The 16,498-nt window shown below is 37.6% G+C and overlaps 1 protein-coding gene across 1 annotated transcript in view; it reads left to right on the forward strand.

The window, feature by feature from the left end:
- Positions 1-16,265, forward strand: part of LOC126088585 (stomatin-like protein 2, mitochondrial) — a 105,186-nt gene extending 88,921 nt beyond the window's left edge. Inside the window, exons 7-9 of the mRNA XM_049906786.1 lie at positions 6,421-6,536; positions 12,283-12,411; positions 16,049-16,265. Of these exons, the coding sequence (XP_049762743.1) occupies positions 6,421-6,536; positions 12,283-12,411; positions 16,049-16,204 (401 nt within the window). The 3' untranslated portion in view covers positions 16,205-16,265. The remainder of the gene's footprint in view (positions 1-6,420; positions 6,537-12,282; positions 12,412-16,048) is intronic.
- The last annotated feature ends 233 nt before the right edge of the window (positions 16,266-16,498 follow it).

A 16,498-nucleotide genomic window follows, 5' to 3' on the forward strand; every position in this document is an offset into this window, starting at 1 on the left:
GGAGGTGTTGTGAGGGTGACATGGTACTAGAAGGTGGAAAGTGGAACACGAGTCTGAAATGAAAATGAAAATAAATATAAAAATATATGGGGAGAGATAAAGGTAAAACTAGAAAGCAAATGGAGATCTGGTGTGAAAAAAGGCGAAAAAGGGTTGGTTAGAGCTGGGCTATGTTGATCCTGTGGTGAACTTGTGTAGGTAGATAATGATGTGCATAAAGGTTAGGTGGTTGTGTTGCCGCCAAAACACGTTAAAGGGTGGAGAAATACGGGAAAATTTCGAAAAAACTACGTGAGGATGTATTATAAGGGTGGTTTGATGGTGGCAGATTATGGAAATGAAGCTAACAATTGTCTGATGAAGAAATAATGACGTTAAAACCTGTGGGAAGCGGCTAAAAATGATCGATGATGTGAGAAAAACGGAAATGGAAATAAAGCAAAAGATATTAAAACTAGCCGAAAAGGTTGTTTAATAGCTGAAAGGAACTGTTTGTGAACTGGAAACGGTGGATTTTATAGCAGCGGTAGTGTTGAAAGCGGAAAAAAAAATTTTTTTGGTTATGGTTGGGAAGTGGGTTACGTATTATATATATATATATATATATATATATATATATATTTTTTCCAAAACACACTCCCTGTGACATTTCTTAAAAGCACCACCACCACCACCTCCTCCTCCTCCTCCTCCTCCTCCTCCTCCTCCTCCTCCTCCTTTTTCAATCCTTTGACTCACTGAAGGCATAAAATTACGGATGATGATTATTGTTGTAGCCTTAGTGCACCAAAGAGGTTTGATGTAGTCTTCATGCTAATCTATCCTGTGCGATCCTCTTCATCTCTGCCTCCATGCCACATCAATTTGAATCTGCATACTGTATATACACCTAGCTTTCCTTCAATTGTTACCACCCCACCCTCCCACTTTCCTCCATATCAAACTGACCATTCCTTGATGTCTCAAGATGAAAAAAATTACAAGTACCTAACAGAAAAACCTCAAAAGAATTAAAAAAGCACAAGAAGATCAACTCCTTTTGCAGATCAACGAAGACTTCAACAAAAACAAGACTAGGAGCTTTTACAGAACTTTTAAACAAAAAATAACCAAGTACAGCCCACCGACACTCCAATTACAAGATAAAAATGGTAATATTGCACACAACAACAGGGATAATTGCAAAATTTTGAGGGAATATTTCAGAAACCTTCTCAACTGTAAAGAACCAATTGAAAAAATGGATTTCAGCAACTCAACTTCAACAAGTCCTAACTCAGAACCACCCACCGTCAAGGAACTACAATCAATCATTTTGAATCTCAAAAACTATAAGGCTTCGGGAGAGAACCAAATTACAGCTGAACTGTGGAAAAATGTCAATAGAAATGCCATAGAATCTCTCCAAAACATATTTGAAGAAATATGGAAAACAGAAAGAATTCCGGATGAATGGAAGATGGCCCTCATTCACCCAATTCATAAGAGGGGATCCAGAACAGACCCCAACAATTACAGAGGGATTTCGCTCCTTGACGTAACATACAAAATACTGTCTAAAGTCCTTTTGAACAGAACAGAACCCCAGCTAGACTGTCAACTTGGAGAATACCAGGCAGGCTTCAGAAAGGGAAGATCCTGCCCAGAACAAATTCTAAACCTCAAAAATCTTATGGCCTACCAAAAATCGAGAGCAAAAGCGTATGTCATCACATTCATTGACTTTCAAAAGGCGTACGACTCCATAGACAGGGAATCTCTAATCTCCATATTAAAAGAATTGAACCTAGACAATAAAACTACAAACCTAATTAGAGAAACCATCACCAACACATAATCCAAAATTAAATTTGTGGGAGAACTCTCAGACCTATTTGAGATAAAAACTGGAGTACGACAAGGTGATGGACTCTCTCCATTGTTATTTAACTGTGCCCTAGAAAAAATAGTAAGAGAATGGAACAAGAAAATCAATAGTGGAATCCGACTAGGAACAAAAAACAAAGGCATCAAGGTTAATTGCCTAGCATTTGCAGATGATATGGCCCTACTAGCTGAAACATGGGAAGAAGCCAAAGAACAGATCCTCGAATTACAGAAACAAGCAGAGAAAATAGGCCTTAAAATTTCTTTTGAAAAAACCAAAATAATCACAAATATAAAAAAGCCAATGAAATATCTTAAAGTAAGAGACCAAAAGATCGAAATTGTTAAAGAATTCAAATATCTTGGTGAATGGATTAGCTGGAACGCCCTTGAGAAAAAAGCAATAGAAGTAAGAAGAAACAAAGTTGAACTAGCCTTTCAGCTTACTAAAAATACTTATAATAAAAAGTCCCTCTCATGGAATTCAAAAATAAAACATTACAACACTGTCATTAAACCAGAAGCACTATATGCAGCTGAGACATTATCTATCACTAACCATGGCCCAATTGAAAGGCTAGAGATCAAAGAAAGAAAAATATTGAGAAAAATTTTAGGCCCCAAATTTCATAACGACAAACTAATTCATACCAAAAATGAAACACTCTACAAAACCACAGAAAAACTTTCGGATACAATGAGGAAAAGAAGAATTGAGTTTTATGGGCACATTCTCAGAATGAACCCAAATAGACTTACAAAAAGAATGTTTGACTACTTCAGGAATAAAAAATCCAAACCAAATTGGTTTATCCAAACAGAGAAAGACTTAAGAGAACTACACATCACAGAAAAAATGCTCACAGACAGGACCGCAAAAATGATAAGCAAAGACAGAAAAGAGGGATTCCAGCTCCAAAATAGAAAGAAAAGAACGATTGTCATCTCTGATGAGGAAAGAAAAGCAAGATCAGAAAGAATGAAACAGTACTGGGCGAAAAGAAAGGCACAGAACACACAGAAGTGATTGATTCAACGTACCCCAAAGTTGGGTGAAACGAAGAAGAAGAAGAAAGAGTGGCATTTGTCTAATTTGTAAGATATTACAGTGTAATAAACAAGAAAACAAACAATTTAATTGTATCAATGTGATTTTGGTTGGCATCTTTCTTCTGTATTAGGAGGACAGATCAAGAAGGACTTTTCTTCCTCCCTCCAGAAATGTTTATTTTGCCTGTTCATTATTTACATACTTGTATTTAGAGTAATAGGCTTACATCGTATCCAGTGATCCTGATTTAGATTTTTAGTTTTTCTTCAGTTCATGCAGAAGCCATGAGGGTTCCTTCAGGTAGGCCAAGGTCAATTTCCTTCACTAATGATGTTGAGATCAACTTCCTTCCTTTAAGGTTTGCTGGATTTCCCCCCAAAGAAATCACCTTCTATTTGAATGAACTTATTACAACATTTTAACAAGTTGTCAGGACTTGACAGAGATCAGACTTTCCCAGTCCTCTTAGAATTGCCTCACACTAGCGTTACTGTAGCACCAGTACTCAAATCCTTTGCTCCTCAGCCTTAGTGACAAGAACAGAGATGTATAAGAGAGAATGAAATAGAGGTCTATAAAGTGGCTATGCTACACAGGTTACATTGTGTTGTTCCCAAATGTTCCACAATTAAATTTGCAGTGTGAAGCTGTATATTGTCAAGGTGAGGTTCTCTCTTTCCTGATGAAGACAAATTGTTTCTTCGCAGTGTATCTGCTAACTGTTACCACATGAATGCACATTATTATGTTCCTGCAGTTATAGTGTGAAGGGTAAAACAATATCCTGCTAAATTATCATATACAGGCAAATAATTTGGTGTCAGTCATTTTTCATGCATGTGGAACAACTTTCAACATTTTTGGTCTATTTGAATCTGCTAAGCTCAAAATTTGTGATGACCTGTTTTCCTCCTTAATGGTAATGGTGCAGCCGTAACTCATCATTGTTGATAACTGAAAAATGCTCAATCATCCCACTCCACATGTAAGTGGAGAGGTGACGCAACTGTTGGCATGTTCCCATTCACTCTTAACTTTTATTGATTAGTTAGTAGATGTTACTTACAATGGGTATGAGACTGAGTCGTCATAAAGATGGCCATGCATGATGCTGGGGACACTGCAGTGTGCTTATTGCTAAATTGTTGTCAGTATAAGTGTAACATTTTCTAGCTATCAAGGACAACCAAAGTACCTGTATTCAAAATGATTTCTCTGACAGTATGAGTTTCTGTGACAGTATGAGGGATAGCCAGGAAATTACATAAATTAATTTTTTGTTTGTTTGCAGGTATATCTCTGCACTCTTGCTAAGCAATGAAATCCTGATGCCACATTACTGTAGCACACCACTAGATGAGCCAAAATAAGATGATGCAACCATATACATTTTAACAATGGGCCACACCATTTTGTTTTGGAATCTTTAGTGGAATGCTATGGTACTCTGGCACCAGGATTTTATTCATACCAAGACTGCAGACACAGTCCAGTAAACAAACAAAAAAAAAAAAAAAATTGCAAATATGCTTCTTGGGTTTTCCGCCAGATTGTATTGCGAAACTCGCACAATATTTCATCAATGCAACTGCTCGACATCATCAGGTGGTGGTAGCTGCTGCTGTCACTGCTGCAAGGTGTGACTGATGATAATCGTGTGGCAGTGTTGAAATTTATCATGCTGGGAGCAGACAATACGCATGTGCAGAAAGATGCTCGTAGTTGGAGGAAAGAGTTGCCTGGACACAGGACATCATATGCTTTATGAACAGATGGAAATGTTACCCCCAGCGTCATCTTTCAGGGACTGTGTTGTTAAGGAGGCCATACATATCCGTACAGCAGAAAATCTTATCAACAGGGATGCAGGTTTTCAACTAAGCGCTGCCTGGAATCCAGCACTGGCTGCCATTAAATCAAAACAGGTAAAACAAGAACTTCCAATTCATCACGTGATGCAACGCGCTACTGAGATTTAATTCAGCCTTTAACCGCTGGAGCATCTGGCAGCACAGTCTTTGCCCATAGCCCACACGTGGCTGGCCTTTCTGCGGCTCCCAGCAGGGGGCACCAGGAGCGCTGCTTTCCTCCAACTGTGAGTGTCTTCCTGTGCATGCATATTGCCTGCTCCCGGCATGATAAATTTCAATGCCGCCATATGATTATCATCATTAGCACCTTGCAGCAATGACAGCCGTAGCTACCACCACCTAATGATGTCGAGCAGTTGCATTGTTGAAATATTGTGCGAGCTACACAACTGGCGGCAAACCCAAGAAGCGTAATTGCAACAGATCTGTCGGGGAAAACATGAAAAGTCACAAACAAAAAATTGATTACATAACTTTTTTCTGAGATAATAATTGAAACTTTATGGGTACACCTTATAGAGGTCAAAGTATTAGGTACAGTTGACTAATGCTGGATAACTGTCCACCTCTGAAGTCCTTTTAACAGTTTAATACTGTAACTTCATGTTAATGTACCTTTACATATGAATGCTTTAGCTTTCTATATATTTCTGATACAGTGTGCTTTTATCTCACTTCCATTGTATGGTATATGAAAAGTAGGCAATCAGTAATGCAGAATATTGATGTGAACTCTTTTCAGATCTACATTTAACTATTCAGTCTGTCTCTCTTGTTCAATGGGCTCTAATACATGCTACTTAACACAGAATATTTGTTGCAGTACCCCCACAAGACTTGCTAGATCTGGATTACTCTCTTCCAACAAAGAATAAGGAATGTTTTTTTTATTGTGGTTGACCATGGACGAGAATAGTTGGCTGTGCAGATTATTACAGTTAATAGGGGAAGTAATTAGCATATTCTACTGAGAATGGAGCTTTGCTGCTTGTTTCCTTATTTCTTATTTTGGAGAATGGACAAACCTGTGAGCGGTGGTTGTTATGTTACTCAATGCATCAAATTTTAATCAAATGTGAGTTTTCTTCGCTCAAGAAGCTGCTCATATATTACATAGAAATCTTTACTATATATCAGTGGGACAACAAATTTAGAACTAATTGTAGTGTTGTCTATGGGTCTAGTATCAACTAGGACTTGAAAGAAGTAAATTGTGATTTTTAACAGTAAAGACCATGACCACTATTTGTGTATTCAGTGAGCAACTGTAAATATCTGTTGTTTTACTTCGTTCTTTGTCTAGTTCTTTAATTTGCTTTTAAGATGACTTGTACACAGTCCTCAGGACTTGAATGATTGAATTATTCATATAACTATTGTTAACAACAGTTTGTTATTATTTGTTGTAATTGTCATTCTTGTCTCTCAATTTATTTAAATGGTTAAAGACATCTCCATCTGCTTTCTACTCTAGAATTCACAGAAGCAGTCAGTCCCTTGTCACCTGTTGTATAGTTTATTCCCTTTCATCTTTTATATTCTATAAGGAAATTTAATAAAAATGTGGAGCTTTGTTTGTCTTTGAGTATGAGAGGGAGTATGTGATGTAACACGACTGTTTTCTTGTTACAGAGGCCGATAGACAGGAACAAATAAACAAAGCAGCTGGAGAGGCACAAGCTATGTTAGCTGTGGCAGATGCGAGGGCCAAAGGATTACAACTTGTTGCAAAATCTCTTGCTTCAAAGGTGTGTTTTCCAGATGCTTTTCGATGTGGTACAGATGTGATATATAAATTGTAAATAAACATTGAATTTCTACAGACAACTTTCTTCATTTTTGGGAAGTTTTTCTGTTCTGGTGACAAGGCTAAGATTAGCAGAATGTTAGAATTCTTTAAAAGTGTATTTGCAGATATGTTCCACCAACAACTGTGTACAAAAGTGCCATATGTGTAATGCAGGATAATTGTTACAAATCTTAAAAATTTCGAATGTAGTACACACTTGTCGTAAAGACCATGTGTAAATGCTACGAGTAAGCAACTATTTCCTTCATGAGGTATATGAATTGTATCATATTTCCCATTTTCTCTCCACCGTTCTTCATTATTACTCAATTGTTACAAGCTTAATATGACAGTTGAACTGTGAAATCTTCTCACAGTTCCCAGTATACCTCATTCCCCAGTCTTGCCCACCAGCTCACATGCCTGAAATCTCTCCATTGTAATGACTGTACTATCACTGTCCTCTTCAGAATACAAAGCTCTTCCCCCCTTAGCATCACCCTTTTGTCTCCTAATCTCCTCACTCATTTTCCATAAACGTACCGAGGATTCTCATGTAAAATGGTATACCATCTGAAATACATTTAGTAGATTCATTGGAGTAAATAATACCCAACATGTGAATGTGTACTAACATTCTGTTTGGCCCCTTCAGAAGAGAATTTCCTATGACTGAAACTTTATAAATCTGATTGGTGATCATTTTATTGGTGGGATATTCAGTGACCACAAACCTTTATGTTAGACTGATATCTTTTCGAAGGATTAAAAACTGTGAATGTTCACGCAGTCCAAATGGTCTTGCAACAAGCCAAATCCTGCTGTGTCTGGGTAAATTAACACTAGAAGGACCATACCAGTCAATCTGACAGATGAGCGTTTAACTATTTAATAAATAGTGTACGTTTTAATTTGTGGGCCTTATTTTTCATAACTTTTATTGCACCTTTGTGGTTTATAATTTCTGTAAAAGACAAACATCTACCACAAAAACTGAAAGAATTATAAACATTTTTATCTTAAAGGACTGCGGCCGGTCATTCTGACCGGTAAGATATTTTTTACGTTTCATGTCTGTAAAGGCAAAACAGTGGATTTTTTCACGTACTTAGCTCATTTTATTTCATTGTTATGATCTCTCTCTCTCTCTCTCTCTCTCTCTCTCTCTCTCTTTACACTTTACTTTATTTAGTGGAAGAGTGGACATACTTTAGTTGCTGTTCTCTGTCAATACACTGTTGTGGTCTGCAGAAGTTTAGCACTCCTCCTGATTATTATGCTGCACCAGTGTTTCCATTCAGATGAAGGATTACTGAACTACCTGAAGAAGATTCTGAAGGAGAAGATATTTTTGAATGTTATGAGTTTGATGATAAAGATGACAAAGATTTTAAAATAACACAGAATATCAATCCCACAAAAAAGAATAAGGCGAATCCTCAAAGTCAGAACATGAATATTCAGAACATGTACAACAACGTACAAATAAGTCAGTGCTTACACATTTGATTTCAGTGGCACTACAAATTCCTACTTGCAGAATGAGGAAAAAAAACCCACAAAAAATCATATCCATCTCAGCATGTGGAAGCTGGAAGTGCAGAGGCTGCATTTGACAGAACAGTGTAGACTCAAACTGCACCAGGACATGCACCTGGAAGATTACAACGTGTTGGTGGAAACTCCTGTGCCAACTTGTAACGCTAAGAAACTTATAGTCGCAGGCAGTTACTCGAGTGCATAGACAATAATATTGTATAGAACGTGAAAAAAACTTTACAGAAATTGCACCCTGAGAACTTCTCCAGGATGACAAATGGGTGCTTGATATTGCCCAGTTAGAAGCTGCCATAGCTATAATGTATGCACATGAAGTGTATGGAGGAAAAAATTTCCTCCTGAAACTTCTGTGGTCTCAAGTGTGGAGGCTAGCATTTTTTTCTCGTACTATGAGAAGAAATGAGTTTATAGACATCATGTGGTTTTTAAGATCTGATGACAAGCACACTAGCACACTCATGCCGGAAGACTCAAGACTGATGACTTCACAGCAACTATCCCAGTCAGGAATTCGTTTGAAGCTAACTGCATCCAGAACTATAAACCAGGTGCATTTATAACCGTAGATGAGCAACTCTATCCACGCAAAGCTCAGTGCCAGTAAGTACAATACACGATTAATAAACCAGATAAATTGTGTGTGAAGTTCTGGCTTGCAGCAGATGCCAGTACTAAATATATGGTGAATGGATTTCCTTACTTGGGCAAACAAAATGAAAGACCCACTAACATACCTGTGGCAGAGCATGTTGTTACATGTCTTGTGCGATCTTACACTCTTGAAAGGAAGAAATGTAACTTGTGACAATTTCATGAAAGCCAAATATCTGAAGTGGCAGAACACAACCATGGTGGGTATGCTGAAGAAAACCTGAAGAGAAGCTCCTCTATCAGCGAAGTCTACTGCCAGATCTTTGCACGATACTATTTTATACGTATCTTGTGACATAGCAATTACTTCCTATCAGGGGAAGACCAAGAAAAATGTTCTTCTATTGAGCAGAATGCACCAGTCAGTTGTAGTGGATAAATGAACAATGAAGAAACTCTCTGAAACTGTGAGCTTCCTACCGTTCCACTAAATTCGGAGTTGATATTCCGGACCAGATGTCTTGCCTGTACACTGTCAAATTTAGGTCCTGTAGATGGCCTCTGCACATTTTTTCACCGTCCTAGACCTTGCTGGAATAAATGCCTGGATCCTTTACAGTGAGACAACAGGAGAAAAAGATAGATGGCAAATGTTTCTTTTCATATTAGAAGGAGAACTCTCCTCTGTGTGTGTACAATCACGGAAAAGACTTTTTCATACATTCTTTTTGGCCACTGAAATATGTAAGGTACCGTTGCGGAAGGCCTGCCAGAGAGGAAGATGCAAAAGTTTGAACAAAACTAAAAACCTGAGTGTGTATTGCAAGAAATTCGTATGTGTTTTATGTGCTGGAAGTGTTCAGTATGTGTGTGTGCCAAAGTGTTTTGGTCAAAATGGTGGCTGCAATTGAAAAGATGTCATAGGCGGGAAAAAGTTATTTTCTCTTACGGGTGCAGCAGTTTGTGCCCATCTTTCTTCATTTTTCATACTAAATGTATGTTTATGACCTGTTTTGGGGCTTTGACTGAGCATAGAAGTCACACAGACAAAAAATGTTATTGCTTAATTATATGCTTATTTGCATTTGTAAGTTTAGTTTAAATTGATTTTGGTTTTATAATGCATTTTTTACTGTGATCTTTTTTATTTAATTAAATAGACTTTTTTGGAATTTTTTTAAGCATAATGCATTTCTACGATAAGCATAATGCTCTACTAACCTAAAAGACACCATATTGAAGTAACATAAGAAGTAAAACTGAAAACAAAGGAAAAAAACTTCAACAGTCAAAATGACCGGTAGCAGTCCTTCTAGATAGTTCACTAATGCTGGTTCTGATAGTGTTAAAGTTGGCTGGCATGGCATGGCATGGCTTGGCTGGTCTGGTCAAATTATTAGCTGGTCAAAAAACTACCATGCCAGTCCTCTGAGCCTATGCTCAGCCTTCCCCCGTGTGGAGAATTCGCTGTGCCAAGCCATGGCGTACCACCTGAGATTCTCCACACATGGTGGAAGTTGGCTCAGCATGGTGCCATTTGGCCTGCCAGATTGTTTATGTATGGCAGCATGTAGAATGCAGTGACTTAAAGTAACAATCACAGCTGCCTAACAGAGGTGTGATGTTGGTCGATAACAAAGACATTTAATATATTCTGGGTGGTATTTTACTTTAATTCTTGTATACTGAAATTCAATCCATTTTATGGTTAACATATCAGCTCCTTGTACGGAGCATCATCTTTAAAAAACAACCGCAAGCAAATGGAAACCAAATGTTAGTTAAAATAGCCAAGTGGAAGAAACGACCTGGCTGTCTTTCGGGGAACGGGGAGGGGTGGGGGGGTGGGGGGGGGGGGGAGTGCAACATGATGTTATTGGTGAACTTGTTGCTGAGAAGCTATCATCCTTGCTAGTGTCGGTTGCCCTTTACAGCCATAATATGATAAATGACACAGAGATGTAGAATCTTAACTTCTTGTCTAGGATAGTTACAGGGAAGGCAATTGGTGCTCTGTCAACCACAAATGAATAATCATTCATGGCAATATTTTACATGTGTATCAATTCACTTAAAAAATTGCAGCTTCCTGGATGGAACAATCAGTATGGAAAATAAGGGGAAGGCAAACACTCACCTATAATGAACTGATGTGCGGAGCATAGAAACACACAACAGGAAACACTAGTGACACTAGCATTTTCCAGTAAACATGCATATATTCACACACACAGGCCGTTAATTATCGATTATTGAAACCAGTTGCCTGGGCTGAAGAAGGTGGGGACAGGGTAGGTAAGGACACAAGAAGGGGGTAGTGGGAAAGAGGCAAATCTTTTGACAGGTGACACAGGGGAAGCACAAGGCGAAAGGAGTACAGAGGGCAGAAGATGAAAGAAATATAGAAAAAGGGAGAGGGGATGGCGTGGACATGGAAATTGTCTCTCCAGCAAATCCAGCAGTCTTGTAATCCTCCTGGAATGAAGCTCCGCTCACCTGTTTCCAATGCCTCATCTTCCCTTTTCTCTTCTGTCTTGTGTCCACATCACTCCTTCCCCATCCATATTGTGCACTGCCTTTTCCCACCACTATCTTTTTCCTCATGCAAGCATTCTCTCTCTCTCTCTCTCTCTCTCTCTCTCTCTCTCTCTCTCTGGGTATTCTGTCAAAAGACCTGCCTCTTTCTTGCTACCCTCTTTCCACCTCCTTCAGGCCAGATAACTGCTCTTAATTATCAGTAATCAATAATCATTTTCGCCAAGTTTGTGTGTGGTTGTGTATGCAAATGTGTGTACTTTTACCAGAAAAAGAGCAAGAGTTCAAAAGCTGGTGTGGTTAGTGTTTCCTGTTACATGTTTCTATGCTCTACACATCAGTCTACCATAGGTGAGTGATTGCCTTTCCCTTACTTTATGTATAGTTCGCTTAATAGTGTTGAATAGAGAAAAAATGTGATGAGCAGACATGTTTCACAAACATTTTTTGTTGTTTGATAAAAATTACTTGCCTATAGCATTAATGCTATATTTTTTAAAATAGTGGACTGATGTTAATATTACTTCATATATTCCTACATTCATGTAGTCTTGCAGGCAACGGAGAATCATTTGATAGATACAGGATTTATCTGACCGTAAGGAAGTGAAATAGCACTAGGAAATTTCAGTTCATTATAGGTACAGTCTAAGTACAGCCACTTGGAATCTGCCTAACTCTGTTTGGTTTTCTTTCCTTTATTTAAATGGAAATGGGAATGACAGCCAGAGTAACCGCGTCATTCGTAGGTATGCTTGTGCAGTAAAAAGCTTCACACTTCATGGCCACAGACCACTACAAAGCGGCACCAAAGAGGAGTGCAGCTGATTAATGAACATACCTCTTATTAGGAAAACTGAGAATAGGCCCAGACCTAATGGACTGCTTGTAGATAACAGCCTTTGCTGTGCAGAGAATGTGTTGACTGGAGGGGAATAACAGGGAGAAATTTGATCTGCTACTTACTGTAAAATCATATTAATTCTTTCTAAGCTTTTAAATATGTGGAACTTCTACAGGATGGTCAGAATGCAGCCACATTTAGTGTTGCTGAGCAGTATGTGGAGGCTTTCCAGAAATTGGCCAAGACAAACAACACACTAATTTTACCAAGCAACGCTGGTGATATTGCTGGTGCTGTCTCTCAGGTTAGTGAAAATAATGTACATTGTTTCATACACAATGTTTGTATTGAAAAAAGTTTTTTTTTTTTTTTTTTTTTTTTTTTGCAATGGAGAGGATCACTGCCAAGCAAGCAGTGCAGTATAAAGCTTTTGTTACTTTATCTGTGATCAGTATAAGATTCTCTTTACAAAAATATGCAAATTTAGAACTTGTTGGTGTTGCAACAAATTACATTTAATAACTTAGTATATCACAATCCCACAAGATTCTCTGTTCAGAGTTCTGTCAAAATTTATGATGCTCACATTAGTGCCATTTGATAACAAGTTGAATGGTAGAAAAAAAATGTCTCAACTCATGATTTACCTACACACCAGAGCACTTTACTAAGCATTGCCTTCCTCCACTCTATGAAGAGAAGTATCATCCGATTATATTAGAACTAACAGTTTAATGTGGACTGCAGCCATTACCTTTCCTGATAGTAATATTAAAATATTTGCTTCTTTGTTTTAGAGTTTATTTACTGAAGTTAGAAAAGAAATAAAAAGGCGTAAATCGTTTGGAATCAGATAAGGAAGCAACAGTAAGGCATTAAAGATGCAGTGAACAAAATAGATAGCTTCGGAAAATAACCTATTGGGTGCCAATAATTTTATCCTGTGTGACATGATCCTTTTATGAAATTACAATTAAATCAATTTTCAACTGTCCCCGTCGATGTATATCAATGCCCGTCGGCAGATAAAGGTATTGATTTAATTGTAATTTCATTTTAGAGAGCTGCACAGTCACCAATGGCATCTGTTCTTTCGGGGATGTCCGAAAAAACAGATGCCATCTCCATATCGTGATCCTGTTCTTGTTCTAGGATGAGTTACTTTGTCTGCTTTTTTGTATCAGGCAGTTTATTGTTTCAATGTGTTTGATTTTTATAGAGCACAAGACTGATAGTAGCAGACTGTCAGTTGCATCAGACAGTGGCTGATTTGTCTCCTTTGGCTGTCCTTTATCCTTGTAAGATTTCATCCTCACAACAGCTCTTTCCTCCCTGAGAAAGAATCTTAACAGTTCTGAAAGCCAAGATATTTTTTGCTGATTTTATGTGTACATTGGCAGATCTTGAAATTTCACCTTGTGAAGATGAGGACTGGTCAGTCATCTGTGTCCGTGTAGTTTTATGGTCGAGTAAATTTTCATTTTGATAGGAGAAACATATTATTTGATAAAATAATACAATAAGTGGCAACAATGAATACCACAGTAGGCAGTTCATTTGAAGAGGAATGGGCTTCTCTAGAAAGGGCTGTTACAGAAGTTGGACAGATACAGGTACAATAAAAATAATATGAAGAATCCTTCAGACAAAAGGAATACTCAAATTGATCAACAAACGAAGTAAGTAAAAAGCCACTCAGGAAAATAAGGGAATACAGCAGTTTAAGTCACTTAGAAATGATGTGAAGTATGAGGCAGCTAAAGTGAAATGGTTCAGGAAATAAGTGAAGAAATCGAAAAAGAAATGGTTGCCTATCAAACAGATTCAGCATTTGGGAATGTCAAAACAACCTTCAGCAAAATTAAAGGCCTAACATAAGAATGCAGGAGGAATTTCACTCTTACATGCAAGGAAAAGAGCGCATTCGAGATGTATTTGAGGGGGAAGAACTGTCTGATGTCCTGGCAGAACAAGAAATAGCAGTCAATGTGGAAGATATAGGGGATCCAGTATTAGACTAAAAGTTTAACATAGCTTTGGAAAACTTGAGATCAGATGATGCAGAAGGCATAGATAACATTCCTTAGGAATTTCAAAAATCACTGGGGGAACTGGCAACTATTGAAGTTGGTGTGTAGAATCTGAGACTAGAGGCATACCATCAGATTGTTGGAAAAATTAGCATCTTCACAATCATGAAGACAGGAAGGGCGGATAAGTACAGAAACTACCATATAATAAACTTACCAGCTTCTTACATTGAGGCTGCATACAAGAATAATATACAGAAGAATGGAACAGAAAACTGGAATATATGATAGATGACAACCATTTCGGCTTTAGTAAGGGTAGTTCTGTTGCACTTGATAATGGAAGGAAAACTTAGGAAAAGCCATGACACAATCATTTGTCAAGCCAGATAATCTAAAAGGGTGCACGATGTTAGAAATTCTCAAGAAAATAGTCGTAAGCTACAGGAAAAAGACAAGTAATACATCGTATGTACAAAAACCAGGAGGGAACAATAAGAATGAAAGACTAACGAAGAAGTCAGATTAAAAAGGGTGTAAGACAGGGATGCAGTCTTTCGCATCTACTGTTCAATCTAGAAATCAAAGAAACAATGAAAGAAATAAAAGAAAGGTTCAGGAATTGAAATAAAATTGAAAGAATATCAACCATAACTGATGACATTGCTGGGAAAAACAATAACAGAATCTGTTAAATGTCATGAACAGTCTAATAAGTGCGGACTACGGATTGATAATAAACCGAAGAAAGACTAAAGTAATGAGTAGTAGAAGGAATGAGATTAGTGCTGAAATTAACATCAAAAACAGGGACTATGAACTAGATGAAGTGAAGGAATTCTGCTGGCTTGAAAACAAAATAGCACATGATGGTCAAGCACGTAGGACATATAAAGCAAACGAGCATGTGCAAAGATGACATTTGTGACCAAATGAGGTCTACTAATGTCAAACATAGGCCGTAATTTGAAGAAGAAATTTCCAAGAATCTACGTTTGGAGCATGGCACTCTATGGAAGTAAACCATGCACTGTGAAAAACCTGGAAAAGAACAGAATTAAATGTGTTTGAGATGTGCTGCTATAAAAGTATGCTGAAAATTAAGTGGACTGATAAGAAATGAGGAGCTTTTCTACTAAATCGACAAGGAAAAGAAGATACAGAGAACATTGACAAGAAGAATTTACGGAATGGTAGGACAAATAGTAAGACATCAAGGAATAACTTCCATGGTACAAGACAGAACTGTAGGATGTAAAACAGTATGGGAAGACAGACAGTAGAATACACCCAACAAATAGTTGAGGGCATAGGGTGCAAGTGCTACTCTGAGATGAAGAGATGGGCACAAGAGAGCAAATTGTGGTGGGCCATATAAAACCACTTGGAAGAGTGATTAAAAAGGAAGGCTTGGAATTAATATTCTGGCTTGGTCTTCGGTAATCTGTGCATAGCAAAATGAAATAATACAAAAAAATTCTGTGGAGGCAAAATTTTTACGCCGTGATAACAGTATGAAGATAAAAACAAGCTTCCTAGACAATAGAACGAAGGGAACATAAAACCATCTTCTTCAAATATTCAATAACTGCATAGCAACTGGTTAAGTGCTGGATGTAAATACAAACCTTCTATCAGGTGCCAAACTGTATAACATTGAACCAATTGTTCTCAAGAGGATTCAGGAATACATTTAGATAAGAGATCTAAGAGAGGCTGTTAAAAAATCAAAAACATTTGTATTTAGATTACTTGTGTTTGCTTTTGTTAAAACTGGATTTGTGCTGTTGTAACTGAAAGCTGTATATGGATGCAAAAAGTTCTTGAACAGCTACTTTTTTAATAGATGATTTGTCGCTTACAGCAAACAGAAGTGATTCTTTGTAACTTCTTATAACCCTTAATTTACAGGCAATGGCAGTATTCCAGCATCTCACTAAGCAATCAACTTTGTCTGTGGAGCCCTGTGAAAACTCAAATGTCACTGATGACAGCAGAGGGGACTGTAGAGCAGAGTACTACAGTGACGAAGAAAGGGAACCTACAAAGACTGAGGATAAGAGATGAAGTAAATGTAAACATTAAAATTTGTAAACCACAATAAACACTTCATTTTGTATGTTGTTTATGATGTTGCTCCAGTGTTTTAATGACAGTACACCAGCCCATTGTTAATGGTGTTATCAGTGACCTTAGATTTGCTTGTACGATGGACTTATGTAGGTGTTAGATTCTTAGTTTAGCAATGTTTTAATAATACCTGATAATGTCTCTAACAATTAAAACAAGGCAGTTATTTTCTGCAGCCAGGCATCACACTTTTCATAGATTTCATTAAAAAGCTTCAGAATTTAATTCAGG

The sequence above is a fragment of the Schistocerca cancellata genome, chromosome 6 (genome assembly GCF_023864275.1).
Source record: "Schistocerca cancellata isolate TAMUIC-IGC-003103 chromosome 6, iqSchCanc2.1, whole genome shotgun sequence".
In the NCBI taxonomy this organism is placed as follows: Eukaryota; Metazoa; Arthropoda; class Insecta; order Orthoptera; family Acrididae; genus Schistocerca; species Schistocerca cancellata.